Raw genomic sequence first — 22,666 nt, forward strand, 5'->3', positions numbered from 1 at the left:
GACCTAGCCCTCCTATCGCGTACACACGAACAGATGCAGATGAAGACAGCCAGTGTAGCAGCAGCCTCTACATCAGTAGGCCTCAACATAAACAAGGGGAAAACCAAGGTCCTCAAATTCAAAGCGGAAAACAGCAATCTAATCACTCTTGATGGCGAAACTCTGGGAGATGTACAATCCTTCACATACATGGGAAGCATCATCGATGAAGAAGGAGGTTCAGATGCAGACGTAAAGGCGAGGATCGGCAAAGCAAGGGCCGCATTCCTACAATTGAAGAACGTATGGAACTCAAAACAACTTTCAACCAATATCAAAGTGAGAATCTTCAATACCAACGTCAAGGCAGTTCTACTGTATGGAGCTGAAACTTGGAGAACTACAACAACCACAATCAAGAAAGTACAAGTATTTATAAATAGCTGTCTACGCAAGATACTCAACATCCATTGGCCGGATACCATCAGCAATAGCCTTCTGTGGGAGAGAACAAACCAACTTTCAGCTGAAGAAGAAATTAGGAAAAGACGATGGAAATGGATGGGACATACATTACGCAAATCGTCAAACTGCATCACGAGGCAAGCCCTAACTTGGAATCCTGAAGGAAGGCGGAAAAGAGGAAGGCCAAAGAACACATTACGTCGGGTAATAGAAGCAGGTATGAAAAGGATGAATTACAACTGGACGGAGCTGGAAAAGATTGCCCAGGACAGGGTTGGATGGAGAATGCTGGTGAGCGGCCTATGTTCCTTCACGAGGAGTAACAGGCGTAAGTAAGTAAGTAATGTATGTTAAGAATAAGTGATGGCTTATCAATAAACCCTTCAATCGTACATCTGACAAGTATAGTAACAAAACAGACTTAATGACATTTTGAAAATCATTGTCTAATAGATAAGACATAACATGATCTAATTGTTTATCGTTGAAGTAATCTCAAGAAATTAATAGATAAACAAAAAAATCCCTTCTGAAATATTTAAAATGGACGAACAGAGAAAATAACTGTTTCTTTTCAACTAGTTTTCTACAATGAGTGTTCACTAATACATACAAGTTAATCAATAATAATAACAACAAATAAAGAGCGGAAGTCGAATAATTAATAATATGTATTTAAGAATGGGGGAATATTATAGTTGCATGATGTTACTATCTAACATTAAACCAATTGATTAACATTCATTTTATTAATGTTACAAATCCTGTATGCAAGTGAGAAGTCATGATGAAAAGTTGATTGGAAACAAGATAAATCTTTTATCTCTATTTCTCTCTCAGTTAATCGTTTTTCAAAATTGAACATCTCCAAGAGACGAAAAAAGAATGTTGTTTCTTTCGAAATAGATTCGAAACTTGTAAAGTTTCTATAAGTATATTGTCAATGCATATTATATCTATTTATTATATATTATTTATTTATTTGAACACATAAGTTTTAGTAAAAAGGGGCACTGAATACATATGTATCACCCAAGTCACTTGATTTGTGAGTGGGCTGTGATACTGTCCGGGTGCCCAGACCGAAGCAGGTAATAATTAAATTCATCTAATCAATTTCATGTAAGTCAGTTAATGATAATACAAAGTACAAAATCATTGAATGATGTTATATTAGCTAACCATAATTGATTTTTTTGTAAATGACCCATATTTTTTTTACTTTAAAAGTTGTTGGCAACCAAGTATGTAATTACTTAGTTTTCGTGTCCGGTGTATGTTGTATAGTGAATAATTTAATAAAAGTGAAATTTAAAAAAATAGTATACATAGTGATGGTCAGCAGGTCAAATTTATATATACATATAAATATTTTTTTAGGATTCCATAATGTTGGTTAAAGCTTGAAAGTATAAAATTCAAACAGTTGTTATCGTCTTGACGATATACTTCCAAGTTTTATCCCTGTATTCTTTTGTGAATGTTCTTTTGTCAAGAATAATGACTCATCGAAAATTCGAACCTGAAAGACGTATGAAAAATATGATGTTCTAAATGTTTTTTAAATAAAGATTATACAATCTTCTGTTAAAAGGCGTTCAGGTGACTAGTTTACAATACATAACGTTAAAAGAAATAGTGATATCATAGTGACTTAAGAAATTTTGATGAAAACTACCTCCTTGCAATATTCTCATAAATTCTATTAGTGTCAAAATTCGAGAAGCATTTCCAGAAGCCTCAGCTTAAAGCGATTCCGAAGAAAACAATCTTGTTGAAAAAACGCTAACCAGAATCAATAATTTAAAGCACTTAAACTCTGTTCCGAGAGTTGAGAAAAATTATGACGCCTCCTGGTGAAAGCCGAAATTCAGGGGAAGTAAAGAGGCAGATGCCCTTTCTAAAAACCAGATTAACAATTAATATAGGTACAGATGAAAGCGTGAGATAAGGAATGATTGATTTAGATGATAATTTACTAATACTACCTGATGGTGGTCAGGCTATATTTGGAATTTACTGAAGTACAAAAATATGAACCATCACAAGATGAATAAGAATGTACTTGCCTCCTTAATTTAAATCTTCTTATACTTTTTGACAACTGAAAACCTAGTGTATGTGAACTCTTCTGCCGTCCCCTCAGTTTATAAAAGAACTTCAAAATCCATATTGTTTATTTTAATTATCTCTAATCATATTCTTCTCATGATATTATGTGTGTGATAAAGAAATGAATCATTCAATCAGTCATACACATCTGATAACCTGGCACATATGTGGTTAGGTTCAAATTGTTACACAGTATGGCGAGATACCTCAGCGTCAGAAGCGGTGATATTGTTGAAAGTGGTAAAAAAATCAGTTACTAAAGATGTGCTTTAAGAGGAACGTAGATACTCATGGAATAGTAAAAATTATAAGATAACTTAAAAACCTAACATCCAAAGAAAAATAGAGTGAATTCACTTGCGTCATAGAACGTAATTCTGACCTACCTTTTCCGAACTCTCTAACTGTTGGCTATAACAGTCGTGCGAACCCTAACCAATTAGTCTACAATTACTAACACAGCCCAGCTTAACAGTCAATGACTTTATGGATTGATGATGGCTTTCTTTCAACTTATTCCTACACTGGTCATGAATTCTTGTCGAGGTAGGTTGTGGTAAAGGATATTTAAAGAATTTCTTGACCATCTCAGTAGATGAACATTCCCCACCTCATCAAGTGATTTTCTATCACAACCTAGTAACCCAAGCTTAACCTCAGCATAGATTTATCGATGGTCCTAATATGTACGAGCGATGCTTCCAGGACACTTATAATCCAATTCTAGTAAATTGTTAATATCCTCTTTTCTTAATGGCTTCGTTTCACAAACATTAAGTAGGACAGGTCAAACTGCTACTAAGTATAACTGTTATGTTGCTGCTAGATGAAAATCTTGCTTACATCATGAGTGATGTTGGTTTGCAAAGGCTATCCGAGCTTTATGAAATTATGTTTAAATTCCGTTATACGGAAGTTAATGAATTATCGTCTCTAACAACAGGTTATTCCACGAAAATAAACCGATATTGATTTATAAGTTACACATAGTTTCTTAAAACATACTTTAAATCTATGTTCCTGTCTTTATACAACAACGAAAATAAGAGTAAAGCTGTATATGAAACATCACACATAATCTTCACTATGGCACCATTCAATTTTCTTGAAATTAAATCTGTTCACGGATGCTGAACTTTTAGACCACTGAGCACGCAAGACCGAAGGTTCTGGGTCCGATTTCCTCCTCCGGAGTCGTGGGCTTGCACTGCCGAGGAGCGACATACCAGGTTTTCAGTACTGGTCTAGCTCAACTCAGTTCGTGATTAAAACTATGAAAATTCTTCAATCTTCATACTTATTATATCATATTGTTTATTTCTATCTATCCAGTTAGCAAACGTAATCATTAGGCCACACTTCTAGACTTATTGGTAGATATTATTTGTCGCATAATGTTTTATGTTCATTTGCTAAAACCTGTGAAAGCAGTTTCTCAGTTGTCACTAATTTAATAAAATCTATTATTACTTCAAGAATAGATATACAGAGTTCATATCTATAAACATGAATACAAGACTGAAATAAACTTTCCCACCGCCAACGATCAACTTCATTGATTAATAATAGAGTTTTATGACTTGAAGCCATTTGGAATTTGGCAATATGGTTTCATAAATAATGCCAACACGTACATCATGTAATTTTACCTTCGTATCAAGTGTTTTTAGTCATTCAACTTCAAAAAGAAAACAACCACAATTTGTCTACTTAGTGAATTTTAGAACCGTATCTAGTCAATGGTGAGTGAGTCGTATGGTGCATCTAATTTACCGATATTTTCAACTGATAAAGAAAAGTCAATATTGTGCGTTAGTTGCATAATCAACTTTTTGATACACTTTTTTTACAGAAAATTTTCAAAGACAAATTAAATCGCTAACTATTTAATTCATTGTTTTTAAGACTTTTAACCTCGATCACACAATTAGTTAATTTATATAAACTCTTAATACTGATATCAAATAAACAAAAGTTGAAATGAAGACTCATTGAATCATAAATTATGAGAAATTATGGCCTATTCATCAATAGAACTAATGTTTGGTTTGAAGTACATCTAGTATTTCATTAAAATAAAAAGATTTTAAAAAAGTTAGAAATCTAAAAATTAGTTCAAGGAGAATATTTTCTTTTCTTTGAAGTCTCAATATTGAACAATACGTCTATTAGTTTGTCAGTGATGAGTGTTATTTTTGAAACTTTTCAAAAAATAAACCCCTAGAATGAGATGCTTTATGCAGTTCTAAGTTTATCAATGTCTTTGTGTTATTATACATTTTGCTTGAACATTATAAAGTCGTCAATTCAAACGACGGAAAAACGTTTCAACTTACAATTTAAATCACGTCATATACAACATTTGAGAAGTATCTATTCGTAAATATGTCAGTGTTGATTTTTTAGTAGAAAAATAAATTGAAAGTATTTAAAGACGTACTGCTTTTCAAAGTTTATACATAGTTTCTTTAACAAACGAGACTAGTCAGATTACACAAAACTGTATGAATTAAGTTAGTTCCTACAAACAATTATTAGAAAGACTAAAGAAAGTTTCTTATTGATTTTAAGTGCCTAATGATGTGGGAGACGCCTACCTACTCATTATTGGACTTCTGTATTTTGCTAATATTAAGTAAAATACATAACCAGCAACAGTAATAAAGTACTTGTTGACAGTGTCTTTTTACTAAAATGTTAAAGAAATTAGTTTATCGTGATTAGAAGTACAACTGTGTCAGAATATCAAGTTAGTTCAATGCGTACCAACTAGTGTTAAAGACGAATGTTGATAAGTCTTAATGTCTATGAATCCTTAGACCATCTTTCAGAAATGCTCTAAACGAAGTCAATGTAACCGAAATGATATGTATTCTAGATAATTAAAATACTACAAACACATATTGATTAAGATCAAACTAACCTTTAACATTTATTGATAATGCTTCATATTTATGCATATCGCATAAATTACCATTATTATTATTACTATCCATAATATATGTTTTTTCATCAAATGTTTCATTATCATTTTGTTTTAATTCGACAGCATTTTCAGAGGATGCAATTAATTTGGATGGTAATTTAGTAAATTTCGGCGTAACTGTTACTGGTGTCGATGTGGTTAACGTTGAATCTAAAATAGTCTCATTATCATTTTCTAAATCCGATGCTGACTGACTATCCAGACCTGGATCGGTAATATATTTACGTTTTTGACTACGACAAGACAATGTTTTAACTTTTTTACATGATAATGTTTGGTAATCATTTTCCTCATCTGTGTGAGAATTTGTATATAATGTTTGTTCATTGAATGCATCTGAATCACTCTGTGCTGTTATATAAGCTTCCTCACTGCCTGTACCAATTAGATTACTGCATACAGTTACATAGGAATCAGCTTCACTGATAACACCTTCTTGACTTATTGTTGATAGCATAGAAGTTAAAGAACCAGAATGTGACTTTTCTAGTTTTTTATTGCTATTAGTGATATTAATATTACGAATTTCAGCTGAAACTGGTCGTGATTTAAAATTACTTGTAGTTATACATGAATTATCTATTTTTTTAGGTCGTAATAGAACAATATTAGGTGATTGTTGACTGTATTCACTTGTACTTATACATTTTTCATTACATACGAATGAATTAGTTTTGCTATTGTTGTTATCGATATTATATTTTATCGTCTCAATTTGTTGCTGTCGATTAACTAAAGCAATTTGATTAACATTTTCATTTTGTCTTATAATATGCTCCTGCCTATCAGTATTATTATCATTACTGTCGGTACAGGATGATTTAAATCCCTGATTTGTTAATTGATTTATTGGTATTTTATCATCTTTGTAATATTCAAACGAAGGTTTTGAAATCTTAATATCTTCCATGGGTTTTTCAGTAGTATTATTACTGTTGCCATTATTTATAGAAATTTCATGTTCATATGACGACCAGTCATCATCATCGTTCTCTTCCGAAGCCTCATCAATTGTAGTTAATGAATGCCCATTATCATAGACTTTAAAATCCTCACTATTTAAATTTCTATTATTCACATCATTGTTATTTTCAGTCAAATATTTATTACTGATTGATAACGTAATTGTATCATTATTTGATATAATCATATTTTGTAATTTGATTTCGTCTGAGGCTAAATTACCAAATGTTGGTGATATAGCAGGTGACAAACTGTCCTCCGATTCTGTAGTACTATTCTCTTGCTTATCTGGTTGATAATCATCCAAATCAGTTTCTATCATGGAATGGTGATCATGTGAAGGGAAATTATATTCAATAACTTCATCATCATCATCGTCATTATTAATGTCATCATTTATTCTATGGCTACTTTCCATTTGTCTAATTTTAACATAATGCATGGTTCTAAGCTGATTAGCGTTGTTAGTATTACAATTATCATAAGGTTCATTGGTGAAACCGTATGAATTATCGTAGAATGGATCATGTAGATTGAAATCAGATGGTGATCTCCATGTTTTTGTTAAATATTTATCTTCCCCAATACTACATTCATTATTATTAGCAGTAGTAGTAGTATTATTGTAGTGATTAATATCATCATGATTATCATTAAATTGACGAATATTATTAGAATCAAATAATTTATCCTCGTTGGAGTTGGAAAGTCGATTTTTTATTGGACGGATCCGTATATCCATAAACTCATCTTTGTCAGCCATTAGACCTAATAGTTCTTTTTCAGGGATACATTTTAAGTTATCTGATAAATCCTTTTGATGAGATACTAATGAAGATTGACTTATTTCTTTTTGAAGTGGACATGATGATACTTTTAACTGTTCCAATTTTGATGGTGAGCTTTTCTCTTCAATATTAGTTTGTTTATTACCAATCTTTACCGTTGTTGTTGTTGTTGGTCTTATAAGTTCAGGTGATGTTGGTGTTGTCTGATCTAAACGTTCTGTTAATACATCTATATCATGACGTACTGATTGTAATAAATTTTCCATTGAATCATATCTTGCTTCAGTTGCTTGAATCCATTCATCAGCAATAGCTAAATGTCTTCCAGAATATTTTGGCAATTCACTGTTTGTAGAAGTAATAGTAATGGTATTATTATTCATTTCATTATTTGTATTATTGTTTACTTGTGAATTACATTTGATTAACTCTCTATCCATCGTTAATTTTATATGATTAAATCAAACTAATATTATTTCTTTTATTCGTAATCAAATATAATTAAAACAAATTAAATGAAATTTAAGCGCCAATTAATTTCTATAAGATTGAATACATTGAACATTATTTTATACTAAATATTAATATGAATAATTTTTAAAATTAATTATTATAATTCCTTTATTGTTTTGAAAAACGAATATTGTTTCATATTTCAGCGAAAAAAATGAATGAAACATTTATATATTTGTTTATATTGCATAGAAACAATGAAGAAATAGTTTGTTTATCTTTTTGAAGAAATGATTATATTAGTAATAATGAATAATCCATAAAATAACCATTTTTGATTTTGTTTTTTTTGTCTTTTTTCTTTGAAATTTTAAAGTTTATATCTATTTTTTCATGGATCATTTCGTATATACTACAATTTATTAGTATTAACCAATCAATGATCTATATGTATCATCATGATTGTGTCTAAATGTTTCGTGTTATTTTTTTTTGTATAGTCAAACAATACTTTAACATTGAACTAATTAGTCAATCAAATCACTTTACGTTCATTGGTTGATTTGAAATGAAGAATGAAAAAAAAGTTAAGAATTTGAAATTTGAAATTTATTTTCTTTAAATTATCCAAGAAATTATTTAAAGTTATAGAAAGTATGAAATAATTAAAACAAAAACGATGTCAATATTAGTAAAGTATGATTTTAGAATTATCTTTGAATATGTCTAAGTGATTGATTTATTATTTTAATTTAAAAAAACAACAAATGTAAAATAAATTTCAGTTCTGACAAATTTTCGAATTATTTGATTGAATGAAAAATATTTTCCTATATGAGTTGATCAATATGTAATGAAATCTGAAATACGAAAAAAACTAATTATTTATATAGCATATGAATAAATATAAAATCACATTTGAACATATCCAAATAATTAGTATAGGGTTATGGAGATTATTAAGTTATTGATTGAGATCATGAACCGATTGATGTTAGAACACTATCAAAGCCCTTGAAACACTGGACGGCCGTTTCGTTCGATTGTGGGGATCCTCAGCAGCACGCATCCACAGTCTCGCTCTCGGGATTCAAACCTAGGGCCTTCAGTCTCGCGCTCGAACGCTCAACTTACTAGACCGCTAAGCCGGCATCAAAATGATTATGTTCATTGATATTTCTCTCTTATCGATTTGAGAAATGTTTTTTTTCGATTTTGAACTTTATGGGCATTCATCAGTGGCATAAAGTTACTCTTCTGGTTTAATTTCAAAAAATTATGCAAATGTAATAACATGTATAACATATAACTCAATAAACATTTATTTGTTCATGTTCTCGTCTTTAAGCGATACTTCCTCTTGAATCAAAGTAGTTGAAAGGGAGATTAAAATTTGTGGGTGAATGCTAATGAACAAGGAGCTTCTATCACTATAACACTGTTTGATTAATCACTTTTAACTAACTAACAACATTTATTAAGGAAATTTTTAAGCATCACTACTAGATAAAAGTAGAATGTTGGCCTCTTTAACAAGATACAGATTCATCACAGATAAGTAAAAGTGAACTTGTCCTCAGATTATCATAAATAAAAAAGATGTTACCCCATAAGGACTATTTATTTCAAGCAATTTTGTCAAGGAAATTGTGTTTATTCATACCGAGAACCTTAGATTTAGTAAGTGTTTAGCTCTACAACAAACTGACATGGTGCACTAGAATGCACAGGAATTACGGTAACAAAATATAATCTGTTTTTATCTTTAAAAAGCTTCAAAGAGATCATAATACAGTTTGTAGATAACTAAACTGATACATTAATCAAATGCTCAAAAAAATAGTATTAGATTGTTTCAATGTTAACAAAGTATATGTCATTTATCTCAGTATTTATTTCAGTGAAGCAATTTTACATAATACTTTATTGGTTTACTAATGTTCTGACGACCTACAAACATTTCAATTTGATTTAATTCAATGCGTAAAAATTAACTCATTTATTTGAGTGGAATATTATCAACCAAAAGATGTATGTTCATATCTTTTACTGATTTCTTTATAGAGTTTCCTGTGTTTTCCGACAATGTAAACAAATGGTATCGTAAAAATCTTTTTGTTACTTTTATAAAAATGAGGCCTAAGGTTCTCTGCTTGAGTCTCACATGATAGGTTGTGGATACATATTTCTGAGGAATCCCATACTAGACCGAAATGGTCATTCACTCCTTTCAGATTCTCAATGGTCGTCTAAAATTGATCGGTACATGATCTCAATTAAAATTCAACAATCTCCACAACCGTATACTAAAGATATTTTTTTTTATTTTTAATGAAAGATCAATTTGTCCATAAATGACCTATATTTAAAAAAAGTTATAGACTAAACATCATTAAACTATCACATTTATACATTCATTATGATAATTAACTTTTATCGGTCAACTCTTTCATACAATTAAATAGATTTTTCTAGATTTCAATTGTAATTTACTAATATTTGAATCATTTACCTAACTTTCTCGTTTCTAATTACAATATATTCTTTTAGTTAAAGTTCAATGACATCCCAGATACACTTTTAAAAGTTTTGAGTCTAATAGATCGTATATTCTGCCTAACTGTTGAATCAAAGATTGAAGTGTTTAAATGATAAACTTATTCAAATTTTTGTTTTACCTTACTTATTGATTAAAATATGGTTACAGATTGAAATCATGAGTCAATTGAAGTTAGACCACCATGGAAAACCTGGAAGCACTGGACGGCCGTTTCGTCCTAGCATGGGACTCCTCAGCAGTGCGCACCCACCATCCCGCACCCCGCAAGATTCGAACCCAGGACCTATCAGTCTCGTGCCAAGCGCTTAACCAACTAGACCACTGAGCTGGCAACCAATGGTGTTAATGTCCAACTTGTCAAAGTTTATACTGTAAAAATTAAACCAAAATACATTCGTAATGGTAAATAAAAACATGGAACCTAGCGAACTTTATGACTAAATGTATAAGGTCATAAATAAACTCACAAGAACAATAATAAATATTTATTTTACTAGAAACTACCAGGTTATTGATGAGTTTTATCTCAATAGTAGGTTGTTGTAAACTTAATTTCACCAACTTACGTTTGTGACTCGTAAGTAGGTGCATAACTCTGTTCTTAATCAATTTAATACAATGTAATGTACACACTATCAGACGTGAATTAGTTCTTTAATTCATAAGAAAAAGAAAATACATGTTTTAAAGAAAATTCCAGCGTATTAAAATACTAGATAAAGTACAGGTACATAATCGTACTTGGAAAGTAATCGCCTTTCAGAATAATCCTGAAATAATCATTACTATCATTAACTGGTGTACACATCGATGAACGACACGTATTACGAAACACATATTGAACTTTAGTTTATCATAGCACTTTTACGGCACTCATGTATTTCTCGCAGTGCAAACTTGCTTTTTAATTCTTTAAATCAAAATTCATCCATATGCTTACAAATTATTGTTTTCTTTATTGCAAGGTAGTTAATCTTTCTACAAATGATCTTATAGTTTGCATTCATTATGTGTGAATTCATGAAAAAGTGAGCTAAATAGTGTTATTAAGCGGTAACCTTAAAATTCGTGCTTTTGATTATACAAGGAGGTTTAAGAATCTGAATAATCAGTGAATTAGTAATAACACAAATTTTATGGAAGATCACTTTTGATTTATGGAAATGATATCACTCACTGTTAAGTTGTTTATCTAACACCATTTCCTTATTGATGAGAAAGCATCCCTCGTGCTCAAGTATCTATACAATGATTCTTAAATATGCTTAAAATATTGAACTTAAATATAATAAACAAAGAGGTATGGTGGCTATCAGTGGGATCCAGAACGGGCCACATTTTGACCTTTTCAAATATTCGCTTATCAACCTTGACTGTTTTTATATGAGCATATGTGTGCACTTCTTATCCTATTCATCATATGTCTTAAACTTATTTTTGCTCAGTTACTAATATCGATTAACGCTTGGTTAAATTGAGTTGGTTTACATGCCTTCTCCACCGCGCGTCATGTCGCTTCACTCCGTTTCCCTGAGCGTCTATTCAGATCAGTGATTGTATGAAATATACACATTCAAACTTCATTGTCGTATTTAACCTTTCTAATTCCGTTATTCACCAACGCGATTTAAGTCGATGATGGTAGCTGACATATATATTTTAATGACAATCATTATACGATCCAAATGGAATCAGATCTCGGGCCACTAATAAAATTAACAATCTATGTAGCATACATTATGTAAGTAAAGTACTCTATTATCTTTTGACCAATTTTGTGAATGGGAGTTACAATGCAAGTTTTTCTGTATAGTCGATAACTCCTAATTTCATTGCCTAAATTGCATTGAATATACAAGGTTTTAAGCATTTTTATTACTAAATAACGAATTTTTAACTTTTGGGAATCATTTAACGCTGGACTAGTTTATTGATGAGATCTATAGTTTCAAATAACTATATACACAAAAATTTTGACCTCCACAATCCATCGACAGATATTGGGTACTATTACAGAAATCATTGATAAATTATCATTTTGAAACTGGAAAGGTGAACATCATTTTCTGATGAAAGATTTCTGATACATTTACAAAGACGAAGATGAATGGCGGCTAACAGTGGAATCCAGGACGCGCGTTTCGTCTTATTCGGAACTCGTCAGATGCATGCATCTGTACCGTAGGCTTAATGTTTACTCAAGGACTCAAACCCTATGCCGTTCACTTCAAACTCCATTGCGTTATCCACTTAGATACTGAGTTTCGATAGCCACTATTTTTGTTTATAATGCTTGTGATTTAAGACAACATCGAAGCAATCCACACAGGATGTACATATGCCAACAACAGGCTAATCAATTATAGTCTTAAACATCAATGGGAAGATTCAAACGAATAGTAGAAAATCAATTTAAATACGATAGTTTATTACTTCTGATTCAGTCAACTTGTGTTATAGCACAATTCTTATCCATTCACATTAATAGATTACTATCTCACTCTTGAATTGGTTATGTGGTGTGGGTTACTTATATCCACACAAATAGTATATAACGGTGGTCAGGCATAGAATGTATTTCAGTAGAAGGTCGGTAAGGAAAAAACAGAAACGTAACGCAATGCAATTGATAGGAAAACACATGATCAATGAAATCTGAGACAATGGATTGATGTTTGCAACAGGAACAGTCAAGTTTGATATGATGGATTGATATTTTACAAATGAACGATTTATTGTATAGTTCTCAGATTTTATTGAGATGTTCTGTAATTTCGTGTCAAATACATTTGAATGTTCACACTGGTGTTCTTATTCATTACAGTTTAACTTCATCAACAAAATAAGACTATGAATTAAAAAGAAAAGAGGAACCATATTCAAAGATTAATAGGTGTATTACCAAAATTATGCTCATTGTTATATACTTCTATTTGAAAGAGAAAAAAACACAATTCAATAAAATGTATTAGACAAGTATAAAAATGTAATTCTTACATAAATATATAAAGATATGTACATTCTTATAATGTTAATAGTAATATGTATATTAACTCTTTATTAATCAATTAAATATAATAAAAAAATAATAAATATTTACTAAAATTACATAAATTAATTTAACTAATACAAATAAATTAATTAATCAATAAAAATATGTATATACATTTTAAATAAATTCAAAAATTTTTTTTGTTTTTTTTAAAAAAAGCATAATACATAACATTTTAAATGATTATCGATTGATTTTATTGATTATCTAAAATCAAACTTTAGCTAAATATATGACATTAAAAGTGTATATTGAGATAATAGAGAAGATTTATAGCTCAGATGGATGATTTTTATGAAGTTTTGTTCTCTGAGCTAGATAGTTTAGTCGTGTATTAAACTATCCAACTCAGAGAACAAAACTCCACTAAAAGTGTATATTTATATATTATTATTAATAATATTAAATAAATTGTCTTTTTTTAAGAAAAACATTCAGATTATTATGTCATTTTGTGTTAATACTGATTTTAAGATGATCGTCAGAATAATAGTTTACTTTTTAGTGGTAATAAGATATCCATATTGAAAGATTATGTGTAAACAAATTAAATCATTGATCATTACTTATAATATGTGTGAATTAAGGTAATATTGAGGCAATATGTATAGGATGTACATATGCCAATAAGAGACTGATCAATTACAGTTTTAAACATCAATGGGAGGATTCAAGTAAATAATACCATATAAATTTAAACTTCATCCTATTGCACAACCAATTGGCTATCAAAACTTAGTAGCTAAGTGGATAACGCAATGGCGTTTGAAGCGAACAGAACTGGATTGGAGTCCCAGAGTGAACATCAACTCTGAGATGCAGGTACATCCAGCTGACGAGTCCCAAATGGGACGAAACACGGATCTTGGATTCCACTGCTGGCCACCATCCATCTTTGCTTACAACTGTAGACCAGTCATAAAAAGAGACCTTGTTTAATTTAAGATTTGCTACTATAGAAATTACTCTTGTTTGTGATTTCAGAAGATTTTTTATCATCCATACGAATACCATATATCTAGTCATACATTGAATGCATACATTATTAACAGCATTTCTAAGTGACAAATTTGATACTTTTACATATAAAGCTCTGATCATGCCATATAGAATGATTCAAAACCGATTTTTTTTTTAATAATAAAAATTATGCCAGATTTTTACTTCTAATGATATACTATTGAACTACAAATATTCATCATCATCACAAGACTTTACATTTTCTTATTATTTATTTGTTTTTTTGACGGTATTTAATACTATGTAGATTGAAATCTACTTGATCTATCAGTCAAAAGAAGAAATGGAAATAAAAAATCGATAAGACTATAATTTATGGACGACTTTTGAGCAACGCTTAACTGACCTTAACAGTGTTCACCTAATAACTAGGACTAAATGAGGGTTATAAAGCTGTGTGAGTTATGATTTACAGTTGATGGTCAATGTTAGGAATTAGATTTAGAGTTTTCGTTCCAAAATCCAAGACCCTGTTATCTTGTACGCGATTGATTCGTTCATAAATTAATCTCGCCGAAAAATCAATTAGTCTTTAGCTTTTTCTTTCTTTTAAGTTCATTTTCTTAAACTAAGACTGAACAATGAATAAAGGTTATCAATCATTTAAATTCTATTAGCTTCAAAATAGTCATATATTGATTTAATTTGATAAGTCACAATCAATGATAATAACGTATGCAAAGAAACAGTCACAAAATGATATTCTGTATGAAAATATCTATGCTACTTAAGTAATCGTTGTTTATACTTTATGTTTAGCAAAGATCAATAAATATGCACAATAGAATGTTGAAAACTTTCATATCAAACTTCGTTAACAGGATACATTAGACAGCTGACCAGATTAATATTTTGTGCGTGTCACTATTCAGTAAAATTGACTTTATAACCTTTAAAAAGTTAAGTGTTTTTCTGAAGTATTAAACTACTTACTTATAAATCCACTTGTAAATATGATGAGACCTAGCGTAATACTAAGAAAACTGTAATTCCATGAAATCGAAGTTCTAATTTTAGAGACTTATTGAAGCTTACAACTGACCTTCGATGAATAATGCATATATAAGAGCATGAAACATGAATACGAAATCTTTTGTAGACTATCCATAGAAAACTTAGTGAGCTACATTGGTGGTCCATTCATTGATGACGATACATTTATTGATGACATGAAGTGAAGAATGATATCAATTATAAATTTAAAGTCGACTAATACATATTCTATGAATCATATTCAACAAAGATATAAGTTTATGAAAAACAACAATAAAGAAATAAATACAATTTTGGTTTCAAATAATTTCTCATTTTAAATCAAGTTAGCTTTCTATGAAATATTACTATTAAAATCACTATGATTAATGAAACAGATTGTTTTGAGAAAAATTACACCATATATTCCGAGTTAGTTTTCATTGAACAAAGGGAAGCGTTAAAATCAAGAAAGCATTCAATGTTCTGATCATTCCAATTTAGATCGTTCCATTATCATCAGTCTATTTACAGTTTTCTTTACAGACTATTAGGACTTCTTAAAAATTCGGACGTAAAGTCAAAAGTTAAGATTTTTAATGTCATCCTGTATTAGCCTGTGATACACTAATGTGTCAATTGGATGAAGATCCTAACATAGTATTGATTTATTAGAAATAAAATTATATCTCAAACCTATCGTGGTAACTTTACAATTTCAATGTCCTACGTATCATCCTTCGTTGTTGCTGTATGCTGTTGAGAGATAATGAACTTCGATAAATTTCGACTTCTCTACTGCAGAACAATTTTCATTCTTATCGCAGATAGAGTAAGCTTCTAGTGGAAATCACACTTCACCTTGACATGTATTCTATGTAGAAAAAGACAATTATTTAATATTAATTGTGTCTATACATTGCTTATCATATTCATGTACTACCGCTCAAAAAATACTACTAACAATCACTGTAGAAAAAACCAACTTCTCACAAATGCATACAAATGATTATATCTTTCAAAAGTCACCACTATTTACCAATAAAATTGGTTAAAATTTCAAAAAGGAACTAAATACTCCTTGGTTAATTGGCATAAAATAGACAAAAACAATGAAGATTGATTCAATAGGTAAGAAAGTGATGGTCTATATTACTTTGATAGAAGAACCATACAAATGATTAAATGGATAAATAAGTAGTTATTTAAGATAAATAACAAAACATTCGTTAATCAAGAAAATGATAATGAATCGGTTTACTGTGAACCATAAACTAACTTCATTTGTTGTAAATTGTAAAAAATGTAGGAAAAGAAATACATGGACTGTTTCCCGATTATTAATAAAACTGAAAAGTTAATAGCTTATCTGATGAAAGGGACACAATCTGGACCGAGTTAATAATAAAAAAACCTCTAAGGAACTGAGGAGAAGGTTAGGACTAGATATTGATCGGTTATTTTTAAATGTCTATGGAAATATTGATTTAGAATAACTAGTTACATAAAATGGGGTAATTTTTAGAGCATTGGAGCAAAATACAACCCTATCTGTGTGGTCTCGATAGCTAGTCACTTCAGTTTTTAAGAAAAGTAACAATAATAACTTATAACGTAACACTCTGTGTAGAATGCACACAATCGTCTGGATTGCATCGAATTCATTAGTAATTTGCCATTCTCTAAGTTTTAGAAACACTAATACTACATAATTTTCATTTTCCTGTATTGTTCCAATTTTTTTTCATTTTCGTTTTTCACTACTGTTGCTTTTTACTTCTGTTTGCTTCTCTCTCATAGTTTTGATTTGAAATGTGATAACTTAATTTGTATGTCTGTTCATCTTGAAAATATGTAGTGGTTAGGATTAGACAAATATACTTGGCAAAACCAGACATGATTTTGTTTATAATAAGCATATATTGAACAAGTGAATAAAAGTTCAATTTGGTTATCAAAAATGTTAACTACAAGCAAATGTTTAAAAAGAGATAGTCATATCAACATTTACCAACCTTTTTAATACAAAAAATATAAGTAGGTTCTCTTCTAGATATTTTCATGTAGTTTACTTAGTTGACACAACGATTCATTTGTTAGTTTCTACGAATAGGTTAAAAATGACAAGTATAAGAAAAATGATGCATATACAGTATCATTCAGAGCTCTGTTCTTTAAACTAGACTTTTCAAAATACTAGTGACCAGTTTGTTTGATTGATTCAATTAGTAACAAAAACGATTGTGACTGATTGAAAGTATGAATCGTGACATATTGTAAATCACTTAACCAAAGTATGCTGTAGAAGATAAATTTTGAACTTCAAAAATCTAAACTGAAAAAATTATTCAAGTACCGAATAAATCAATGGATTGTAGATAAATTTCTGAATTATTCTTCAAAACAAATTGATGTCAGTTGGATAGCATATAAAACATAAGATCGAAGGACGAGTGTTTCGTCCGACTTCTAAAACTCCTTATATATGTGCTCGTCCGAATTCATTAATGATTAAATATGTTCAAATGGTCATTTTGAGATTTTTATTTCTTATCTTTGATTATTTACTTCTTATCTGTGCTATTTTTTCCCGAATACATCGTATATTTAGATTAAAGATTCAATTCCAGAATATCTGTTTACGTACTTGGTTAAATTTCACAACAAAGCGACCAGTTTGTTATATATATATATATGCAAGAAAAGGTCATTTGGTGTTGGAATCAAGGACACATTAAAGATGGGTGATGTAATAGTTAAGTGAAAGTCAGAAACAGATAAGATAGATCATGTGATAGTTTTTGAGGTAATGAAGTGTTTACACAAGATTCAGGAAATTAAAAACTGATAAGATGGGTCATATTCACTTAGCGTTGTTTAGTTGTATCTTCCTATTGTCATTTAGGACTGCAATTGATCAATCTCTTGTTGGTATATGTGCCTCCTGTGCAGACTGCTTCGATATTGCCTGAAGTCACAAGCTTTATAAGATGTGTTACGTAATAATTGAATAGATTTTGAAGAGTTCACATAATTTAAAAGAACCGAATGAATGGAAATGTGTGAGTGAAGGGGTGGTTTAAAATTCGATAATGGAAGAGAAATATAATACAAACTGAACACTAACAAAATAAAACTAATGACCAAAAAAATAAATAAAGATGAAGTACCAGGGTAGTAATAGGTTTATTACTGTTTCTTTTTGAATGCATAGATCCGGTTTGAGTTTTTTTATCGCGATCGCTTCAGCAAAATGGAGAGAAGCAGTATTCCTTTGTCTGCTAATAATTTTAAAAGAATGAGAAATGTCAATCGTATGCCCGGTGTCAATTCTTTACATTCACTTATTTCAATTGTTCCATACTATTTCTTACCTCAATATAAAATTCAAATACATAGTTGGTTGAAAGCAGCTGATGAGAAACCACGAAATATAATGACTTCATATTATTCTGCATCTATATTTGTTTTATCCAAAATCACTAAGAAATGAACTGCTTTTGCACTAACTACCTGTAAATTACATAATGCCAGAAATCAAATATATCCTGTTTTAATTTTAATTTATAAGTATGCAATAAAAACTATTTCCCTACAAGAAATAAAAAGCTAATAAGAACATATCTACTATGTTTTATCAGAGTATACAGTTATTTAGTATAATAATAACAACGATAAGTTATTCAATGTATCGCTAGTGTAAAATAGAACAAATAAATTGAGCACTATAAATATACAAATACCTGAATATTTACCCGGTAAAAAAGTATTATAAAACTATAGCTTTACGTGTAAATTTTTTCAACTGTCATGTTTTTGTTCGTTGAGCAATAAAAAGATATACATCAGTACTAATGCAAAGTCACTAATGTAAAAGTAAGATGTAAGAGATAAAGCACTGATTATATATATATATATATATATATATATATATATATATTCCAGAGAGTACATGTGATTTATGTTAACAGAAAGAGTGACGTACAGTCTGGTAGACAAGAGACCATATCAAGTGTCTGTGCTGTTTTGTTTAGGTCGAAACTAAAAATTGTTTTCATATCTCAAATTTATTTCTAGCAATTGCGTAAGATCTTGTTTTTGTCTACGAAAACTATATTGGTCAACTGAAAATTATTTTTTCTGATTAACAATATTACCAAACTTAGAAAAGAGTGTTACGCAACTGATTTTATAAAAGTTTACTTGATCTACAAAACACAAAACAAAATGCTATGAATGGTACACTAACACTTAATTCTCTCACCTATAGCTGATCACAGCAATATTAGTTCAGACTTGAACACCGGCTACTTCATGTTTTTGCTTTTGATCTCATTGTATGTGATGAAAAGATTGAACTGTTGACAAATACGTAAAATTAATCTTAAGAGTTTAAGAAACGAATAGTAAAACACTTGTGTTTTGCTAATGATGAGACCGTATACTGCCCAACCCGTACACTCTCATAGAAATGTCTTTGGAGCAGAATCTCAAAGTCGGAATATGATACAGAAATCTTCGAAAAGATACGGGAATAAAAAGCTTCAACATCGATTTTTGTGGTCAAAAATGTGTGTACTACTTGAAGAGATCATTTTTATAGACAGCTCAAATGAGTACAGAATTTCGAAAATACAATCTTGATGTACAAAGAAGTCGTTTCAGAAATTTGTACACAATATCAGTGTCGAAAAAATAGAATTTACGGTTCAGTATAGGACATCTATCATCTGATAAAAGTTTCCTTGGCTGATTAATTTGATATGTGTGATTCACGTTGTAGTGTGAAGTTTCCCAAGTAGCCACCATAATGAAACCAAATTAGTTGTCCAATCCTCCTTGATTATAATTAATTTACCCGATAATATTTGTACCTAAAGGAAGCTTTAATAGAATTAGAATTTCTAGCAAACAACCCATTCTTCTAAAGCCTTTATATAAAAAGTTATAAACACAGTTTGATCCAACTCAGTAGCAAATACAAATACATGTACTCAACTTTGAGATACCCTTAAATGTAAAAGCTGGTAGTACTATTTAGTTTATTTAATCCAAGTAAGTGCCAAAGTTTGAACTTTACCACATAATAATTAAAAGTAAAGTTCTCTAATCACTTATCTATTGTTTCTTAGGGACAATAGCAATCTAATGGTTGATTATGTTTACGAATTTTACAGTTTGATCAGTAAATATTTCAATTTATTCAGTAAGAATTCATATACTTCATTTAGATGATTTGGTAATATTGAAAGTAAACATAAGCATATATCAAATATAATCTCAAATTAAGGCAAACAAATCAAAACGCTTTTCCAATTTAATCAATTATCTCAAAGTTTCACAATTAGATGAAAAACGTTCAATAAATATCAGCTAATAAGAAGCAGGACAAATGGTTTTTCATTATTTTTGTTAGAAAATAAAATTGCATAAACATTGGCTGTGATCGTGATTAATGATTTCACATTCAGTGACTAATTAAAACACGGTTAAGAAAAATCAAACTTACTTATATAAATGTAAGAGAAGTGGCGGTAAAATAAACTATCAAGATTAAAACTAAGTGAAGGTAAATGTAGATAACACTGGAAAGGTATTTGATTGAGAAAATGAATATTTAAAAATCTAGGACAAAGAAAAACTAAATAATCTCAAAGAATTTAAAGGAGACTGAATATCAAGTTAATCACCAATCGATAGACTTATCTATAAACAACTGACCTAACAACCAATAAAAAGATTATAAGCAACCACAAGTCAGTCGATCAAATGAATAAAATATCCAATCATAATATACTAACAACCTATAATAACTCAACTCCTAGAAATAATAAAAGATTTGAGAAAGATACTATTGATCTGTAAAAGAACTTTCGCGGTTGACATTTTGGATTTAACACGAAAGCTCTAAATTGAGTTTACGGTAAATCCGTTCAATGTATCAGACTTTAGTCGACAGTATACATTTGATGATAAATATTTACTGACTCTGACAGAAAAGGTGATTCAAGTGACACGTCTAAAAATTGAATAATATCATTTAGAAAAAAGAAGAAATGTTCATAAGTCTCTGAATGATGTGCATCACTGAAGATGTGTAATGGTGATATTCATTATTGAAAGAAAGGAAGCATCGAACAAATATTTTGTTCATATTTGAAGGGAGTAAACGTAGAGCGCATTTAGTCGGTTATACATAATAATTGCAGAATTTCGGAATTGAGACATTCATACTTTGTGTTTGTTTAATAAATTATTGAATTATTAGTTCTGTATGATAATCAGCTAGACGTAACCAGAGCTAGCTATTAGTCAGTTTAAATAAAACTAATAAAAACCAAATTATTTAGACATATACTTTTAATGTATTTTCCTCATCTAATGAATTATCAGAAGGGGTTTTGTGGAGATTTTAGAAATTTCACAGGTTGAAATCATGAGTCAGTTGAAGCTAGACCACCATGGGAAACCTGGAAGCATTGGACGGCCGTTTCGTCCTGGTATGGGACTCCTCAGCAGTGCGCATCCACGATCCTGCACCCCGCGGGATTCGAGCCCAGGACCTACTGGCTTCGCGCGCCAGCACTTAACCACTAGACCACTGAGCCGGCATCCAGCGGTGTTAGTGTCTAACTTCAGCCAATTTCTTTACAAAAACAGAAAACAATTTTGATGGTTTCTTCTGATATCTCAATACTGTTTATGGTGTTTAAAAATGAACATGATAAATCACTTGCCTGATTTATTTCTAATGATATGTGAATTATCAAACATGTTTAGCTAAGAAAATGATGATGTTTATAATTAGTTTACCTTAAAAATTATTATTTCAAAACAAAAATGATTGATATTGTTAGAAAAAGGTAGGAAAAAAAGAAATAAGCAAAATCACGGTTAGATTCATCATAATTCAAATACTTCGTTTTAAATTATCATTTTAAGATGAAAATGATTGATGGGAAAATAATGAAATATAATCTGTGATTTTGTCAAATGATGTTTATCTGATACAGAACTTGAATTTTTAAAATATCTACTGGCTTGAATTTCATTAATCAAAGATGTCTTAAATTATTATTTATATTTATTTGAACACATAAATATTGGTATAAGGGGCACCAGAATACATATGCACCACACAAATCTCATTTGGTTTATATGTGGGCTGTGTTACTACAAGGGTGCCCAGACTGAAGCAGGTGGTCTCCATAGGGGGCCACACCAGGAAACTTCGACCTATAGGTCCGGTCCACAAGGCAGTGGAGCATCGTAAGGAGATGTAGTCCCATGGTAGCCGGTGACCAACAATTGGTTCA

General features: G+C 30.2%; 1 protein-coding gene across 1 annotated transcript; it reads right to left on the bottom strand.

Moving 5' to 3' along the window:
* Positions 1-4,687: 4,687 nt before the first annotated feature.
* WC2_19 (blue light receptor) lies at positions 4,688-8,137 on the bottom strand. Its single transcript, XM_051218167.1, has one exon. It carries the CDS (start codon positions 7,731-7,733, stop codon positions 5,475-5,477), a length of 2,259 nt encoding a protein of 752 aa, XP_051064132.1. The 5' UTR covers positions 7,734-8,137; the 3' UTR covers positions 4,688-5,474.
* Between the last annotated feature and the right edge of the window lie 14,529 nt (positions 8,138-22,666).

This window comes from Schistosoma haematobium (genome assembly GCF_000699445.3).
Source record: "Schistosoma haematobium chromosome Unknown HiC_scaffold_84, whole genome shotgun sequence".
In the NCBI taxonomy this organism is placed as follows: Eukaryota; Metazoa; Platyhelminthes; class Trematoda; order Strigeidida; family Schistosomatidae; genus Schistosoma; species Schistosoma haematobium.